The sequence below is a fragment of the Loxodonta africana genome, chromosome 17, assembly GCF_030014295.1.
Source record: "Loxodonta africana isolate mLoxAfr1 chromosome 17, mLoxAfr1.hap2, whole genome shotgun sequence".
Lineage (NCBI taxonomy): Eukaryota > Metazoa > Chordata > Mammalia > Proboscidea > Elephantidae > Loxodonta > Loxodonta africana.
In genome coordinates this window covers 75,225,813-75,246,087 of record NC_087358.1, presented here as the reverse complement: position 1 = coordinate 75,246,087, position 20,275 = coordinate 75,225,813, and the positions used below count along the sequence as shown (strand labels likewise).

The 20,275-nt window shown below is 39.3% G+C and overlaps 1 protein-coding gene across 1 annotated transcript in view; it reads right to left on the bottom strand.

The window, feature by feature from the left end:
• LOC100654884 (phosphatidylinositol 3,4,5-trisphosphate 3-phosphatase TPTE2-like) overlaps positions 1 to 20,275 on the bottom strand; it is a 311,464-nt gene that overhangs the window by 4,220 nt on the left and 286,969 nt on the right. Inside the window, exon 22 of the mRNA XM_064270194.1 lies at positions 1,195 to 1,274. Within this exon, the coding sequence (XP_064126264.1) occupies positions 1,195 to 1,274 (80 nt within the window). The remainder of the gene's footprint in view (positions 1 to 1,194; positions 1,275 to 20,275) is intronic.

Genomic DNA, 20,275 nt, shown 5'->3' with positions numbered 1-20,275 from the left:
AAATCTAAGGATGGCAGATGAGATCCTTGATTAGGTAGTGGCAGTGGGAACAGAAAGGAAGGAAAAGAGTGAAGAGAGATTTCAAAGGCATAAGCAATAGGAATTGGTGGCTAACTGGATTTAGGGAACTATGCTGAAGAGAGGATCAGAGATAATACCACATTTTAAGGCCTGACTGGGAGAAAGCTGGTGCCATTTGCAGAAGCAGAGGAAAAACTCTTTTGATAAACCTGGACATGCTGAATTGTTGTAGCTCCTGCATCTGCCACACTGCCTGGCACATGGTGGGTGCTCGTAGTATCCATGGCATGAATGAAAGAACAAATGATAGTTTAAAGCAGGAAAACGGATGAGCGTAACCAAGGAAAAATTTGTGGAGATAAGAATGGAGAGTCAAGGGTTAGGCCTGGGTGAATGCACGGAAGTAGCAAGGCCACAAAGAACGAAAAGGAATGCTGTTGAGAGGTGAACAGGAACTAGGGACAGAAGCCTGTAAGGGAATTTTAAAAGTTTACATTTCTCAGGCCCATGAAGGAAGCTTTTTTATTGCTTCAGAAGAGTCTGCAGCCTTAGGCATTTCTTCAACATATTGACAAAATGTTAACCACCAGGTCCCGTTTTTTGGGTAAAGAGCTTTTCTCCAATCGGTATACTCCTGCATTTTTTCCCATACGTGGTCCCACAGAACATTTGAATTAGTGTCACGTGGGACATTGTTCGGTCTGCAGATTCCTGGACTCCATTTTAGATTTTCTGAATCACACTTTTGGGGTACAACCTAGGACTTTGCGGTTTTTCAAGCTCCTAGGTGATTTTCAAGGACACTGAAGTATGAGAATCAATGCCATATAATAAAAGATAAAATGACCAAGAAGCAAATACAGCTAAAAACGATCAGATAATATAAATTTTAAACCCTGATGGATTCCTAGGAACATGCTCAGTATTTGTGGGAAGGTGAAAGGCAAAGCAGCACTCTGAACTGAAAATATGTTCTGGAAAATGTCTGAAAAACCTATTTTGCACACTGAGGTTAACTGAGTTCTGGCTGGCATCAGAGCCCAATGACACCAAGTTAGAGGGTAGCCAGAGAGCAACATGGGGCCTCTCTGTGGTAAGTGAGGATTTGGCATGCTGATCTGACATGGGCTGTAAGCAAATACCAGAATTTTCAGTTCATGTGCTTTCTCTTACCCTGCAGTTTTTAGAAAAAGAACAGAAAAACACAATTTCTTTCCGCATTATTACTTGTACTTTCAGATCGTTTCCGTTACCTTTCCCAACACCTGAATGAAGTAAAAGAGGCTGGTTAGAACAAGAACAAAACATCTCACCAATTAACATTATGAATTTAAAAGAGAAATAATCATCCCAGTTAACAATATGTCCATATTTGATTATTTGGGTCTCACGTGGGTTTTGTTTTTGAAAGACAAGGCTGCAAGCCGAATTCTGTCTCTTAAATGAAAATTTATAAGGCTGCGGGAGAAAAGACATATAACCCAGCTTCTAGGACTTAGAATCTCATCAATTCACCTTTCTAGGAAAAAAAGAAAATTAGGTAAGGTGATTTGCAACCTTTCTTGCAAATGTGTTGTTTTCTCCAGGCTTCTAATCATATTGTTTCTTAATTAAAAAAAAAAAAAAAAAAAAAAACAGTAGTTGTCAACTCTGACTCATGGTGATCTCATGTGTGTCAGAGTAGTACTGTGCTCCATAGTGTTTTCAGTGGCTGATTTTTCGGTGCCAAGGTGCTTCTGGGTGAACTAAAACTTGCAATCTTTGGGTTAACAGGCAAGCACATTAACCATTTGCATGCTCCTCTTGCCGTCTAGTTGATTCCAACTCATAGTAACCCCATGCATTATAGAGTAGGACTGAGCTCCAGAGGATTTTCTTAGCTGTAATCTTCACAAAAGCAGATCACCAGGCCTTTCCTCCACAGTGCTGCTGGTTGGGTTCAAACCACCAATCTTTGGGTTAGTAGCCAAACACAAACCGTTTGTGCCACCAGGGACCTTTTTTGCACCTTCTTTAAGTTCCTTATATCTTAGTTTAAGTCCAGTTCTCAACACCATCTCTGAAAATATAGGAGAGTTCTATCTAAGCATTCGTGTGCTATATCAGTATACATTTGTAGGCGAATGGTTTCTTGCCCGTTTTCAACCCACTTCCTCTAGCATTTCCTCAAAGGGCTGGTTTTTCAACCTTCCAATAATTTTTATAGCTTTCCTTTAAACCTTGCATATTTCACTTAAATGTTGGGGTACAGAACTAAAACAAATATCCTAATAAAGTCCTGTGTTAATCATTCTTAATTGTTCATCCCATCCTTATGTTGTTTTCGTTTGTTATCACTAATGGCATATGGTTAACATGCTCGGCTGCTCTGCAGAAGGTTGGAGGTTTGAGTCCATCCAGAGGTGCTTTGAAAGAAAGGCCTGGAGATCTTCTGGAAAATCAGCCATTGAAAGCCCTGTGGAGTACAGTTTTACTCTCACACACATGGGGTTGCCATGGTTTGGTATCTAACGGTGTATTTTTAATTTACCATTAGGAGTCATGTTTCTTTGCCTCAGCTCCATCTGTCCCATTTCAGTTGCAAAACTTCTTTCTAGTGAATTGTAGAACTTAAACCGAGTCAAATACTTATCACGTCATGAGAAGAATTGATTTAATTGATTTATAAGCTTAAATTCATTCTTATGCATTTTAAGAAAAATATATAGAATTTAAAAAAGTAAAAAAGGCATGAAGTGAAAAGTCTTCATGAAGTGAAAAGTCACTTCACTGTTCCCCATCTGTTTAGTTCTTTCGGCCCCAAATAAATAACTATTATTAGTGTATTGTTTTTATGTATATTTAATCAAATGCAGATTCTTCCAGAAGCTTTTTATATATGTATATGTACATAAATATGAATACTAACTATTCCCCCTTTTGTTTTACAGAAATAATTGCTTACCATAACATTATTCTCTATCTTGCAATATTTTAACATGTGAAAGATTTTATTTGAGTCATTAATTAACAAAGAATCAGGAAAATGTGACAGTAGGTTCAAAGAATTCAAAGTACAGCACATATATGGACATAGGAATGAAGTGAATTTACAAATAGATGCCAAATGGGTCAATAATCAGTTGCATTCCACTGGAGACAACTAATTTGCATTTCTATGGACAAAAATAATTTGCATTATTATCAGTTTTCTACAACTTAGAGTTGTAAAATAGCTCAAAGCCAATGAAAGGGGGAGAAAGCCTTGGAGGGGTGCACTAGACAAGATACTGCCCATTTCAAAGTCTTTCACACTTTTTCCTGACAGTCTCTCTACCCTCTTCTGTTGTGATCATAATAATCTCAAAAGAAGAAGTGTATTCTAATTGGCCTGATTATTTACATAGATGCAGAGAGAATTTTAACTTACCATATAGGCATCACTAAGTTTGCTCTGCAAGTCTTAAACACATATAGTATTGAACAGCTGCTAAGGCCACAAACTTAATTTCTGTCTTGAAGTCTTCAAAAGGAATCTCAGATTGGACTTTTAAAAGCCTCTATTTTGGGGGTGGTGCCAAGATGGCAGCCTAGTCAGACACACCATGCCATCCCTCTCTGGCAAAGCCCAGAGGAACAAAGTGAAATTAAGAGGTTCCCAGGATGTGGAAATTTTGACTGCCTCAAGTAGCTTGCTTGGCACATTCTGTAGCTTTACATTAAAATCCTGGTTACTTTGCTTGACGTGCCCTGTAGTTTTACATTAAAATCCTGGTTCCCTTCAACTGTTGCCCAAAACTGGTTTAGGTGCCATGTTGACATTCAGGAAATCCTTTTAGCTTATTAAATACCTCATACATAGTAACTTCTCTGCCTCTGGGTGGAATTTAACCACCATTTCCTGAACACGCGATGCATGAAGTTATATGTAAACCTGTGTTATATGATTAAGAATGTTGCTGATATAACTTCTATGAATTCCCTGCTTGTAAACCCCATAAAAGTAACTTTCCCTCTCACCCTCATTGAGCAGTCTTGGCAGCAGCAGCTGACTATTCGTTCCCTTGCGCAATGAAATAAAGGCACCTTTCTACTCTCCCACCTTGGTCTTATTTATTGGCTGAGATGAGTCACCCTAAACAGAGCCTGGGGTTTCCACCCAGCAACAAAACAAATACGGAAGACAGTTCTGGAATTCTGAGCGTCAATTGAAAGGGTACAGAATCAGATCAACACCAACTGGAAGAAACTGAACGAGAACAAAGAGAGAAACGAGGAGGTGCCCTCCCAGTTGGCCCAGAAGAGCATGGACATCTTGAGACACAACCAGCAGCGATTGAGGATCGCAGGAGGATAACATCATGGAGCACCCAAGAGGAGACAGAGAAACTGTAGATGCAGCTGAAGTGAAGCAGGTTACAGATTATTGGCTGTGCCCAGCAGGAAGTGCACAGGCACCCCCCCTTCAAAGGAGTGCAGTCCCCCTCTCCCCATCCTTTTGGTGATTGGCAGCACAAATCTTCCTGCATCCCTAGTGTCTCGACCACCAGTGATCTTAGTACAATCCCCTTCATTTCTTCTTTCTTGTTCCTTTCCCTCTTTCCCCAGCCAGTCTCATCCACCACCCACCCACCCCTGTACTGGGAGAGGGGTGGAGTGGGAGAGTACCCTCAGGCTGTCCACTCCACCCCTCCCTGTCAGGTGAGAGCACCTGCATACCCCTGGCCATTCACCCTGACCCTCCTGCCCTGAAGAGAGTACCTGTGCACTCTGTCCACAAGCCCTGCCATGCCCCATCACTCCCTCCCCAGAGAGAGCACCTATGCACTCTCAGGCTGCTGGTCCCACCACTTCACCACCAGAGTGAGCACCTGCACACATCCTAGCCAGCTGCCCTGCCCCTCCCCCACCAGAGAGAGTGCCTGTATACACTGGGCTGGCCACCCTCCCCCTCCCTCAGTGAAGAGAGTGCATGCGTGCTCTCCCAGCTGCCTGCACATCACCTTCCCTGCCAGAGAATGCCTGCATGCTCCCCTGCTGCAGGCCCAGCCACTCCCATGCTGGAACCAGTGCCTGCACACTCCCAAGCTGTCTGTCCTCCTCCCTGCCCCTTGAGTGGGCAGAGCAAGAGCACCCACTCTCCTGGTCAATGACCTGACCTGGTCTTTGCCTGCCACCCCACTAAGCAGGTGGGGGGAGTGCCTAGGTGATTGTGAGGATTCCCACACCACCACATTAGGGATGACAATGGACAGCACCTGCCCAGCACATCCACAGCCATCTCTCATGCACGGTGAACAGCCATATGGGTTTGCCCTACTGGCTGCAGTCATGCCTACCTGGAAACAGGTGGTAAACACTTCAGTGCTGCCAAACAAATGATCCGTGAAGCATGCTCAACCAGCCTACACCAATATATCAAAACAAAGCAAAAGAAAAATCATAAATAACAATGCCACAGAGACAGAAGACAATATCAAATCAGTTACAGAAACAGGACAAGATGGCTCAAGCAAATGATCAAAATAAAGAGGCAGAAAACCTTCCTGATTGATATGGAATTCAAAAGACATATATAGGGTACTCAAATAGATCAAGGAAAACAGAAAAAATCCTAGAAGAATTCAGTAAAACAACAAAAAAACAAAATGAGAACATATATAGACAACTAGAAGCCATACAAAAACAACAAATAAAAATCCAGAAGATTAACAAAAAATTTCCATAATTAGAAAAACTCAATGGAAAGGCATAGGAGTAGAATTGAATCAATAGAAGCAGAATCAATGAAATATAGAATAAATCCTTTGATACTAATTTATTAGAAGAGCATTCAGAAAAAAAATGAAGAAAGCCTAAGAGTTATCTGGGACACTGTCAAGAGGAATAACTTACCCATGATCAAAAAAAAAAAAAAAAATAGGAATCCCAAAACAAGAGGAAAAAAAAAAAAGATTTTTTTCAAAGGTTTGCTGGCAGAAAACTTCCCTAATATCATGAAAGATGAAAAGATAGCCATCCAGGAAGCTCAAAGAACTCCATACAACATAAACCCCAAAAGAAGATCACCAAGACATATAATCAAACCAGCCAAAACCAAAGACAAAGAAAGAATACTGAGAACAGGTCAGGAAAAATGAAAAGTCACCTACAAAGGAGAACTAATAAGACTAAGCTCTGATTACTCAAGAGAAACCATGCTGCCAAGAACTTAATGGGATGATATATAAAACCCTGAAAGAAAAAAACTGCCAAGAACTTTATATCTAGAAAAATCATCTCTCAAATATGATGGTGAAATTAGGACATTTCTAGATAAACAGAAATTAAAGGAATTTGTAAAAACCAGACCAACCTTAAAAGAAATATATAAGGTAATCCTTCAGATAGAGAAAAAACACCACCAGACAACAACCTGAGATTAAGACAATTACAGCATCACCCAAATACAAACCAAGACACAGAATTCTCAAAAAAAGAAAGCTACAAGACTAAATAAAGGGAACTAGAGACATCAACCTGTAAATTTCAACAACTTCAAAATAAAAGAGGGAATAAATGGGGTAGTTACAGAACTTTCATATGGAGAGGAAGTCAAGACAATATCAAGGTATAATAGACTGTTTTAAACCTAGGAAGATAAAGGTAAATTTCAGGGTAACCACAAAGAGCCTCACCAAAATAAAAAAGAAGAAAATCATAAAGACTCAGTAGAACTCAGTGCAGAAAACCAAGTGAAACAAACTGTTAGTATCACAAAAACACAACAAATTCAGACCTATTGATAATCATACCCATTGCCATTGAGTCCATTCCGACTCGTAGTGACCCTCTAGGACACAGTAGAACAGCTCCACAGGGTTTCCATGGAGCATATGGTGGATTCAAACTGCTGACCTTTTGGTTAGCAGCCGTAGCTCTCAAGCACTATGCCACCAGGGTTTCCATCAATAATCATACTAAATATAAATGGGTTAAATGCACCAGTGAAGAAAGAGACAAGCAGAGTGGATAAAAAATCATGATCCATTAATATGTTGTCTACAAGAGACATACCTCAGACAGAAAGATATAAATAAGCTAAAAATCAATGGATGGAAAAAAATATGCCAAGCAAACGTAACCAAAAAAACAGCAGGAGTGGCAATATTAATCTCTGATAAAATAGACTTCAAGGCAAAATCCACCACAAAAGACAGGGAAGGGCATTATATAATGATAAAGACTCAATTCTCCAAGAGGACTTAGCCACAATAAATATTTACGCACCCAATGACAGGGCTCCACGATACATAAAACAAACTCTAATAGCACTGAAAAGAGAAATAGTTCCACAATAATAGTAGGACACTTTAATACATCACTCTTGATTAAGGACAGAACAATTAGAAAGAAACTCAGCAAAGGTATCTGAACATCACAATCAACCAACCTGACCTCATAGACACACAGAACACTCCACCCAACAGCACCACAGTACACATTCTTCTCCAATGCACATGGATAATTTTGCAGAACAGACCACGTTGTAGACCAGAAAAAACAGAACTGCCCCATAGAGTTTCCAAGAAGGGCCTGTAAGGAAGCCTAAATAAATTTTAAAATACCAAAATAGTATAAAGCATTTTCTCTGATCACAATGCTGTAAAATTAGAAATCAATAACAAGCAGAACAAAGAAAAAATACACAGAAACTGAATAACATCTTGCTCAAAAAAGCCACTGGGTAATAGATGAAATTAAAAATGAAATAAAAAAGTTCCTAGAATCAAAAGAGAATGAAAACATATCAAAACTTTTGGGATACGGCAAAAGCAGTACTCAGAGGTCAATTTATAGCAATAAATGCACACATCAAAAAAGAAGAAAGGACCAAAATCAACACCTAAACCCTACAACTCAAACAACAAGAAAAAGAGCAGCAAAAGAAATCTACAGCCACCAGAGGAAAGGAAATAATAAAGATTAGAGCAGAAATAAATGAATTAGAAAACAGAAAAACAATTGAGAAAATCAACAAGACTAGAAGCTGGTTCTTTGAAAAGATCAAGAAAATCTACAAACCACTGGCCAAATTGATAAAGAAGGAGGAGATGCAAATAACTCAAATAAGAAATGAGATGGGTGAATTACAACAGAACCAACTGAAATGAAAAGGATCATAACAGAATATTATGAAAAATTGTACCCAACAAATTTGAAAACCTAGAAAAATGGATAAATTACTAGAAACACACTACCTACCCAAACTAACACAAACTGAGGAAGAAAAATTGAATAGATCCATAGCAAAAGAAGAAATTGAAGAGGTTATAAAACTCCCAACAACAACAAAAAGCCCTGGCCCAGACAGGTTCATTGGAGAGTTCCACCAAACATTCAGAGAAGAGTTTGCACCAATTCTAATCAAACTATTCCAGAACAGAAAAAAGGAAGGAGTACTCCTGAACTCATTCCATGAAGCCAGCATAACCCTGATACCAAAGCCAGGCAAAGACACCACAAAATAAGAAAATTACAGACCAATAATCCTTATGAATATAGATGCAAAAATTCTCAACAAAATACTAGCCAATAGAAATCAACAGCATATCAAAAAAATAATACATCATGACAAAGTGGTCTTCATACCAGGTATGCAAGGATGGCTCGACATTAGAAAATCAATCAACATAATCCACAACATAAATAAAACAAAAATCATATGATCATGCCAGTCGGTGTAGAAAAGGCATTTAACAAAATCCAACACCAGTTCCCGACAAAAACTCATCAAAATAGGAATAGAAGGGAAATTCCTAAACATAATTAAGGGCATATATACAAAACCAACAGCCAACATTATTCTCAATGGAGAAAAACTGAAAGCAGTCCCCTTGAGAATGGGAACCAAAGATACCCTTCATCACCATTTCTATTCAATACTGTATTGGATGTCCTAAGTAGAGCAGTAAGGCAAGACAGGGAAATAAAGGGCATACTAATTGGGTAATTGGTAAGGAAGAAGTAAAACTATCCCTATTCGCAGATGACATGGTCATATACATAGAAAATCCCAGAGATTCCACAAGAAAGCTAATGGAACTAATAGGAAAATTCAGCAAAGTGGCAAAGTACAAGATCAACATACAAAAATAAGTTGGATTCCTCTACACCAACAAAGAAAATTCTGAAAAGAAAATTGGGAAAACAGTACCATTTATAGTAGCCCTCAAAATGATAAAATAAGAATAAATCTAACTAGGGATGTAAAAAATTTATACAAAGAAAACTATAAAACACTACTGCAAGAAACCAAAAGAGACCTACATAAACAAAAAAAAATCCCATGCTCATGAATAGGAAGACTTAACAATGTGAAAATGTCAATGCTACTCAAAGTGGTTATCAATTTTAATCGTATTCCAATCACCAGTAATTATCAATGCATTCTGATTGTATGTTCGATCAATTTCAGGCTGCAGGAGTTGGTAAAAATTTTTAATTTCTTCATCTTTGGATTTAGTAGTTGGTGGGTAAATTTGAATAACAGTCGTATTAACAGTTCTTCCTTGTAGGCGTATGGGTATTATTTATACTATCACTGACAGTGTTGTACTTCAGAATAGATCTTGAAATGTTCTTTTTGATGATAAATGCAATGCCACTTCTTCAATTTGTCATTCCTGGCATAGTAGACCATATGACTGTCCAATTCTAAATGGCCAGTACCAGTCTATTTCAGCTCACCAATGCCTAGGATATGTGTTCCATTTCATTTTTGATGATTTCCAATTTTCCTAGATTCGTACTTCATACAGCCAAGGCTCTGATTATTAATGAGCATTTGCAGCTGTTTCTTCTCATTTTCAGTCATGCCACATCAGCAAATAAAGGTGCAGAAAGCTTTACTCCATCCACATCATTAAGGTGGACTCTTCTTTGACGAGGCAGCTCTTCCCCAGTCATCTTTTGAGTGCCCTCCAGTTGAGGAGCTCATCTTCTGGCACTATATCAGATGGTGTTCCACTGCTATTCAAAGGTTTTCACTGGATAATTTTTTCCAGTAGACTGCCAGGTCCTTCTTCCTAGTCTGTCTTAGTCTGGAAATGTGAATGGAATGCAAAAGCTGGAAACAAAGAAGAAGGATTGGTAGTTGGAAAATATGGCCTTTGTGATAGAAACGATACTGGAGATTGCATGATAGAATTTTGCAAGACCAATGACTTCTTCATTGCAAATAACTTTTTTCCACAATAAGAGCCAAAGTATGACCTTGAGTATATCCCACCTGAATCTGGAGACCATCTCAAGAATAGATTTGACACTATGAACACTAATGACCGAAGACCAGACGAGTTGTGGAATGACATCAAGGATATCATACATGAAGAAAGCAAGAGGTCATTAAAAAGACAGGAAAGAAACCAAAGACCAAAATTGATGTCAGAGAAGACTCTGAAACTTGCTCTTTAACATTGGGTAGCTAAATCGAATGGAAAGAACGGAGAAGTGAAAGAGCTGAACAGAAGATTTCACAGGGCGCTCCAGGAGACAAAGTATTATACTGACATGGGCAAAGACCTGGAGTTAGAAAACCAAAAGGGAAGAACACGCTTGGCATTTCTCAAGCTGAAAGAACTGAAAAAAAAAAAAAAAAAAATTCGAGCCTGGAGTTGCAGTATTGAAGGATTCTATGGGCATAATACTGAACATCACAGGAAGCATCAAAAGAAGATGGGAAGAATACACACAGTCACTGTACCAAAAAGAAATTGTCAACGTTCAATCATTTCAGGAGGTAGCAAATGATCAAGAACCGATGATACTGATGGGAGAAGTCTAAACTGAACTGAAGACATTGGTGAAAAACAAGGCTCCAGGAATTGATGCAATACCAACTGAGATGTTTCAACAAACAGATGCAGCACTCACAGGTCTATGCCAAGAAATTTGGAAGATAACTGCCTAGCCAACCGACTGGAAGAGGTCCATATTTATGCCAATTCCAAAGAAAGATGATCCAACTGCATGCAGGAATTATTGAACAGTATCATTAATATCACATGCAAGTAAAGTTTTGCTGAAGATCATTCAAAAGCAGTTGCAGTAGTACATCGACAGGGAAGTGACAGAAATTCAAGCCGGATTCAGAAGAGGACATGGAATGAGGGATTTTATTGCTGATGTCAGAAGAATCCTGGCTGAAAGCAGAGAATACCAGAAAGATGTTTACCTGTGTTTCATTGACTATGCAAAGGCATTCAAGTGTATGTATCATAACAAATTATGGATAACATTGCAAAGAATATGAATTCCGGAACACTTAATTTTGCTCATGAGGAACCTGTACAGAGATCAAGAGGCAGCCTTTTGAACAGAGCAAGGGGATACTGACTGCATGATTTAAAGTTAGGGAAGGTGCATGTCAAGGTTGCATCCTTTCACCATACTTATTCAATCTATATGCTGAGCAAATAATTGGAGAAGCTGCACTATATGAAGAAGAACGGGGCATCAGGATTGGAGGAAGAGTCATTAACAATCTGTGATATGCAGATGACACAACCTTGCTTGCTGAAAGTGAAGAGGACTTGAAGCACTTACTGATGAAGACTAAAGACTACAGACTTCATTATGGATTGCACCTCAAGATATAAAACCAACAAACCAACCCGTTGCCGTCGAGTTGATTCCGACTCATAGTGACCCTGTAGGACAGAGTAGAACTTCCCCATAGAGTTTCCAAGGAGCGCCTGGTGGATTTGAACTGCTGACCTTTTGGTTAGCAGCTGCAGCTCTTAACTGCTACACCACCAGGGTTTCCCCTCAAGATATAGAAAACAAAAATCCTTACAACTGGACCAATAAGCAACGTCATGATAAATGGAGAAAAGATTGAAGTCGTAAAGGATTTCATTTTACTTGAATTCACAATCAACACACACAGAGGCAGCAGTCAGGAAATCAAAGGGTGCAGTGCATTGGGCAAATCTGCTGCAAAAGACCTCTTTAAAGTGTTAAAAAGCAAAGATGTCACTTTAAGGACTAATGTGCGCCTGACCTAAGCCATGGTGTTTTCAAACACCTCATATGCCTGCGAAAGCTGGTCAATGAATAAGAAAGACCTAAGAAGAATTGAATCCTTTGAATTCTGTTGTTGGTGAAGAATAGTGAGTATATCATGAACTGCCAAAAGAATGAACAAATCTGTCTTGAAAGGAATACAGCCAGAATCCTCCTTAGAAGTGAGGATGGCAAGACTTTGTCTCACGTACTTCAGACATGTTATCAGGAGGGACCAGTTCCTGGAGAAGGACGCGCCTCTTGGTAAAGCAGAGGGTCAGCGAAAAAGTAGAATACCTTCAACGAGATGGATTGACACAGTGACTGCAACAATGGGCTCAAGCATAACAACGATTATGAGGATGGCACAGGACCCGGCGGTGTTTCATTCTGTCATACATAGGTTCACTATGAGTTGGAATGAACTCGACGGCACCTAACAAAACAACCCAAAGTGATCCACAAATACAATGCAATCCCCATAAAAATTCCAACAACATTCTTTAACGTAATGAAAAAAACAAATCACCAATTTTATATGGAAAGGAAAGAGGCTCTGGATAAGGAAAGCATTATTGAAGAAAAAGAACCAAGTAGGAGGCCTCACACTCTGTTGACCTCAGAAGCTACTGTACAGCCATGGTAGTTAAAACAGCCTGGTACTGGTACAATGACAGACACATACACCAATGGAACAGAATCAAGAACCCAGATATAAACCTATCCTTGTATGGTCAGCTAATCTTTGATAAAGTACAAAAGTTCATTAAATGGGGAAAAGATAAATGGTGCTGGCCAAACTGGTTGTCCATCTGTAGGACAATGAAACAGGACCATACCTTACACCATACACAAAATGTAACTATAAATAGATCAAAGACCTAAACATAAAATTTAACATGACAAAGATCATGGAAGAAAAAATAAGGACAACACTAACCAAAAACCAAACTCTTTGCCATCGAGTCAATTCTGACTCATAGTGATCCTCTAGGACATAGAACTGCCTCATAGGGCTTCCAAGGAGCAGCTGGTGAATTCGAACCACTGATCTTTGGTTAGCAGCTGAACTCTTAACCAGTGCACCCAGCAGGGCTCAGAGGCCCTAATATATGGCATAAATAGAATACCCACCTTAACTAAAAATGCACACATAGCAGAAGATAAACTAAATAAATGGGACCTCCTAAAAATTAGGCACTTACACTCATCAAAAGACTTCATCAAAAGAGTAAAAACAGAACGTACAGACTGGGAAAAAAATTTTGGGTATGACATATCTGACAAAGGCCTAATCCTTAAAATCTCTAGAATACTTTAACACCTCAACAACAAAAAGACAAATAATCCAATTAAAAATAGCCAAAGGATATGAACAGATACTTCACCAAAGAAGACCTTCAGGCAGCTAACAGACACATGAGAAAGTGCTAGGGATCATTAACCATTAGAGATATGCAAAAGCTATGTAATACCACGTCACCCCATCAATCGTGGCACTGATTAAAAAAAAGAAAAGAAAAGAAATATTGGCAAGGTTGCGGGAAGATTGGAAGTCTTATACACTGCTGGTGGGAATGTAAAAAGTTACAACCACTATGGAAAACAGTATGGCACTTCCTTAAAAATCTAGAAATAGAATTACCTTAAAAAAAAACAAAAACCCAACCCACTGCCATCGAGTCAATTCCGACTCATAGCCACCCTATAGCACAGAGTAGAACTGCCCCATAGAGTTTCCAAGGAGCACGTGGCGGATTTGAACTGCCAACCTTTTGGTTAGCAGCCGTAGCACTTAACCACTACGCCACCAGGGTTTCCAGAATTACCATATGCTCCAGCTATCCCACTCGTAAGAAAAATAAAAGCCGTAACACAAATAGGTATATGCACACCCATGTTCATTGCAGCACTATTCACAATAGTAAAAAGATGGAAACAATCTAAATGCCCTTTGTCTTAGTCATACAGCGCTGCTATAACAGAAATACCATAAGTGGATGGCTTTAGCAAACAGAAGTTTATTTCTTCTCAGTAAAGTAGGCTAAAAGTCCAAATTCAGGGCATCAACTCCAGGAGAATGCTTTCTCTCTCTGTCAGTCTTCTCATCAATCTTCCCCTGAACTAGGAGCTTCTCCTCACAGGGACCACAGGTCCAAAGGACGCGCTCTGCTTCTGGCACTGCTTTCTTGGTGGTATGAGGTCCCCCCCATCTCTCTGCTCGGTTCTCTGTTTTATATCTCTAGAGATTGACTTAAGACACAATCCAATCTTGTCCCTTGAGTCCTGCCTCACTAACACAACTGCTGCCCATCCTCCCTCATTAACATCACAGAGGCAGGATTTACAACATATAGGAAAAATCACACAAAAGTGGGAATCATGGCCCAGCCAAACTGATACACACATTTTCTGAGGGACATAATTCAATCCATGATACCCTTCAACGGATAAACGTTGTTAGGTGCAATTGAGTCAGTTCCAACTCAGAACAACCCAAAGTACAAACAAAACACAGCCCCGTCCAATGCCATCCTCAACAACAGTTGTTATGCTTAAGCCCATTGTTGCCACTACTGAGTCAATGCATTTCTTTGAAGGTCTTCTTCTTTTTCACTGATCCTCTGCCAAGCTTGATGTCTTCTCCAGGGACTGATCCCCCCAATAACATGTCCGAAGTACATGAGACAGAGTCTCCCCATCCTTACTTCCAAGGAGGATTCTGGCTGTACTTCTTCCAAGACAGATTTGTTCATTCTTCTAGAAGTTCATGGTATACTCACTATTCTTTGCCAACACCACAACTCAAAGACATCAATTTTTCTTCAGTCTTCCTTATTCATTGTCCAGCTTTTGCATTTATATGAGGTGATTGAAAACACCATGGCTTGGGTCAGGCGCACCTTAGTCTTTGCTTTTAAACACTTTAAAGAGATCTTTTGCAGCAGATTTGCCCAATGCAGTGCACCGGTTGATTTCTTGACTGCTACCTCCATGGGCATTGATTGTGGATCCATGTAAAATGAAATCCCTGACAACTTCACTATTTTCTCTGTTCATCATGATGTTGGTTATTAGTCCAGTTGTGAGGATTTTTGTTTTCTTTATGTTGAGGTGCAATCCATACTGATTGATCTTTATCAGTAAGTGCTTCAAGTCCTCTTTGCTTACAGCAAGCAAGATTGTGTCACTTACATATCACAGGTTTTAATGACGCTTCCACCAATCCTGATGCCCCGTTCTTCTTCATATAGTGCAGCTTCTCGGATTATTTGCTCAGCGTACATATTGAACGAGTATGGTGAAAGGATATAACCCTGACACACATCCACGCAGTATCCCCTTGTTCTGTTCAAATGACTGCCTCTTGATCTATGTTCAGGTTCTTCAGGAGCACCATTAAGTATTCTGGAATTCCCATTCTTCCCAATGTTATCCATAATTTGTTATGATCCACACAGTTGAATGCCTTTGCATAGTCAGTACAACACAGATAGACATCTTTCTGATATTCTTTTACCAGCAGTAAACATCAAAGGCAAAATTAGAAAACGAACTGAGTGGCAGGGGGAGGAAGAGACAGTTCAAAAGCGGAGAGGAGTTACCAGACCTGAATCGCCGGGTGCCCCCAGGCACCATTCCCGGGAGCGGCTGTGGCAGACTGATACGAGCATTCTGCCACAGTTTCCTTAGGGAGAAGCAGCCAGCCACACAGCTTACTCACAACTCCAGAACCAGAGAAGGATGGTGCTCTCGACAAAAGCTAAGTACTGCGTATATTTTACCATGCCCTCTGCCCCGAAACTGGCTTTCAGCAGCTGTTGATTTCCCTGGGCCTGAGATAGGCCCTGTTGAGCACCTAGAGCCATCCTCCTGGCCTTGGAGAAGGAATAAATTCACATTTGGGGGAAAAGATAATTTGCCAGCTCCACTAACTGGGGGAGCTCAGGACAGAAGTGGCTCCTGTCCAGGAAAAAAAAAAAGTCCATGGACTTTGAATACCTTCCCTCTGCCCCCCGCCCCCCGACATGGACCTGTGTGGGTCTATTTCAGGAGAATAGGCCCTTGTTGGCAGACTACAACTGCTTCAGCTGTGTGGTGAAAAGGTGGGTGTTTGATGTTTCACATTGCTTTGCTTATTAAACAGGGTCCTCACCTACCCACGTCAGAGGCCTAAGGACTGGCGCCTCTACTCAGGTTACCCAGCCACCCACGACAGGGGTCCAAGGATAACCGGTACCTCCCAATCCTTAAAACCAAAAACTGGGTGCCCATGGTCTGCCTGCAGAACACACCAGTCTAGGGGACAGGGACCAGCTTTCCTCACAGAAACTCAGGGGACAGTTCTAAGCCCCCTGCATTGTTCAGAGTGTGATCCCTTGCTGCAACCAGATACCGGTACCTACACCAATCACCCCTGCCCCTCTAAGACTATAGGACAGAGCCTGTACCACCACACACTTGATGATCAGCTACCTGGACACCTGAGCTGAATTCATACAAGAAAAGTAAATGGACTCCTAGACTGATACACCTGTTAACAGCTCTAGCCATCTGGGGACATGATGTCAGAACTCCAAAGGCAAAAATAATCAAGCTACCTCACTCAAGCAACCCATTTGGGCATATCAAAACAAAGCAAGGAGGTACAACACAGTAAGCAAACATAAAATAAACTAATACAATAACTTATAGATGGCTAGGAGACAACAGTCAATATCAAGTCACATAAAGAAACAGACCATGATCGCCTCAACAAGCTCTCAAAACAAAGAATCAAGGGACCTTCCAGGTGAAAGTGCATTCCTGCAATTACCAGAGGCAGAATACAAAACATTAATATACAGAACCGTTCAAGACACAGGAAGGAAGTCAGGCAATGTGCAGAACAAGCCAAGGAACACACAGATAAAGCAGTCGAAGAAATTAAAAAGGTTATTCAGGAACATAATGAAAAATTTAATAAGCTGGAAAAATCCATAGACAGCAATCAGAAAATCAGAAGATTAACAATAAAATTACAGCAGTAGACAACTCAGTAGAAAGTCAGAGGAACAAAATTGAGCAAGTGGAAGGCAGAATTTGTGAACTTGAAGATAAAGCACTTGGCACCAATATATTTGAAGAAAATCAGATAAAAGAATTAAAAAAAATGAAGAAACCTTAAGAATCATGTGGGACTCTATCAAGAGAAATAATCTAGGAGTGATTGGATTACCAGAACAGGGAGGGATAACAGAAAATACAGAGAGAATTGTTGACGATTTGTTGGTAGAAAACTTCCCTGATGTCATGAAAGATGAGAGGATATCTATCCAAGATGCTTATCGAACTCCACATAAGGTAGATTTTAGAAGAAAGTCACCAAGACATATTATAATCAAACTTGCCAAACCAAAGATAAAGAATTTTAAGAGCAGCTAGGGATAAATAAAAGTCACCTACAAAGGAGAGTAATTAAGAATAAGCTCCGACTAGTCGGCAGAAACCATGCAGGCAAGAGGGGAATGGGATGATTTATACACAGCTTTGAAGGAAAAAAAATGCCAGCCCAGAATCATATATCTAGCAAAACTGTCTCTCACATATGAGGGTGAAATTAGGACATTTCCAGATAAACAGAAGTTTAGGGAATTCATGAAAACCAAAACTACAAGAAATACTAAAGGGAGTTCTTTGGTTAGAAAATCAATAAAATCAGCTATCAACCCAAGATTAGAACACTGGACAGAGCAATCAGATGTCAGCCCAAACAGGGAAATCACAAAAATAAATCAAGATAAAAAAACGCTTAAAACAGGGAAACAGTTATTATGTAAAAGTAGACACCATTAAAACAATAAAGAAGGTCTAAGAAATGTACTCACAGATCTTTTATATGGAGAGGAAGACAAGGTGATACAAAGAAATAAAAGTTAGGTTTAAATTTAGAAAAATAGGGGTAAATATTAAGGTAACGACAAAGGAGACAAACTATCCTACACATCAAAATAAAATATAAGAAAAAATAGAGACTCAGCAGAAACAAAATCAACAACAATGAATAAGAGCAAAAGACAATATGTAAAGATAAACTACTCAGCAAAAAAAATTCAGTGGGAAAAAGACACTGTCAGCAACACACACAAAAAGACATCAAAATGGTAGCACTAAATTCATACCTACCCATAACTACCCTGAATCTAAATGGACTAAACGCACCAATAAAGAGACAGAGAGTGGCAGAATGGATTAAAAAACATGATCTGTCTATATGCCGTCTACAAGAGACACACCTTAGACTTAGAGACACAAACAAACTAAAACTCAAAAGAATGGAAAAAAAATATCAAGCAAATAACAATCAAAAAAGAGCAGGAGTGGCAATATTAATTTCTGACAAAATAGAATTTAAATCTATCATAAAGGATAAGGAAGGGCACTATATAATGATTAAAGGGACAATATGCCAGGAGGATATAAACATATTAAATATTTACAAAACCCATGACAGTGCTGCAAGATACAGAAAACACTATTAGCATTGAAAAGTGAGATAGACAGCTCCACAATAACAGTAGGAGACTTCGGCACACCACATTAGGTGAAGGACAGGACATCCAGAAAGAAGCTCAAAAAAGACATGGAAGATCTAAGTGCCACAATCAACCAATTTGACCTTGTAGACATATACAGAACACTCCACCCAACAGCAACCAAGTATACTTTCTTTTCTAGTGCACATGGAACATTCTCTAGAATAGATCACATATTAGGTCATAAAGCAAGCTTTACCCTTAGCAGAATCCAAAACATTGAAATATTACAAAGCATCTTCTCTGACAATAAGGCCATAAAAGTGGAAATCAATAACTGGAACAGCAGGGAAAAGAAACCAAAGACTTGGAATCTGAACAACACCCTGCTCAAAAACGACTGGATTATAGAAGACATTAAGGATGGAATAAAGAAATTCAGAGAACCTTTGGGACACAGTGAAAGCAGTGCTCAGAGGTCAATTTATATCAATAAATGCACACATACAAAAAGAAGAAAGGGCCAAAATCAAAGAACTATCCCTACAACTTGAAAATATAGGAACAAAAGAAACACTCAGACACCTGAAGAAAGCAAATAATAAAAATTAGAGCAGTATTAAATGAAATAGACAACAGAAAAACAATTGAAAGAATTAACAAGACCAAAAGCTGGTTCTTTGATAAAATTAAAATTGATAAAGCACTGGTCAAACTGACAAAAGAATAACAGGAAAGGAAGCAAATAACCTGAATAAGAAACGAGATGGGCGATATTACAACAGACCCAACTGAAATTAAAAGAATCATACCAGATTACTATGAAAAATTGTACTCTAACAAATTTGAAAACCTAGAAGCAATGGATGAATTCCTAGAAACATGCTACCTACCTAAACTAACACAAAGAGAGGTAGAACAATTAAATAAACCCCACAAAAGGAGAAATTGAAAAGGTAAAAAAAAATTCCCAACAACAAAAAAAAAAGCCCTGGTGTGGACAGCTTCACTGCAGAGTACTACCAAACTTTCAGAGAAGAGTTAACACCACTACTATTAAAGGTATTTCAGAGCATAGAAAAGGACGGAATACTACCAAACTCATTCTATGAAGCCACCGTATCCCTGATACCAAAACCAGGTAAAGACACCACAAGAAAAGAAAATTATAAACCTATATCCCTCATGAACGTAGATGCAAAAATCCTCAACAAAATTCTAGCCAATAGAATTCAACAACATATCAAAAAAATAATTCACCATGACCCAGGTGGGATTCATACCAGGTATGCAGGGACAGTTCAACATCAGAAAAACAATTAATATAATCCACCACATAAATAAAACAAATGACAAGAATCACATGATTTTATCAATTGATGCAGAAAAGGCATTTGACAAAGTTCAACACTCATTCATGATAAAAACTCTCAGCAAAATAGGAATAGACGAAAAATTCCTCAACATAATAAAGGGCATTTATACAAAGCCACAGCTGCTAACCAAGAGGTCGGCAGTTCAAATCCACCAGGGGCTCCTTGGAAACTCTATGGGGCAGTTCTACTCTGTCCTACAGGGTCACTATGAGTCAGAATCAACATCGATGGCAGTGGGCTTGGTTTTTTGGTATACAAAGCCAACAGCCAACATCACCACAAATGGAGAGAGCCTGAAAGCATTCCCATTGAGATCAGGAACCCAAGTGATCAAGGATG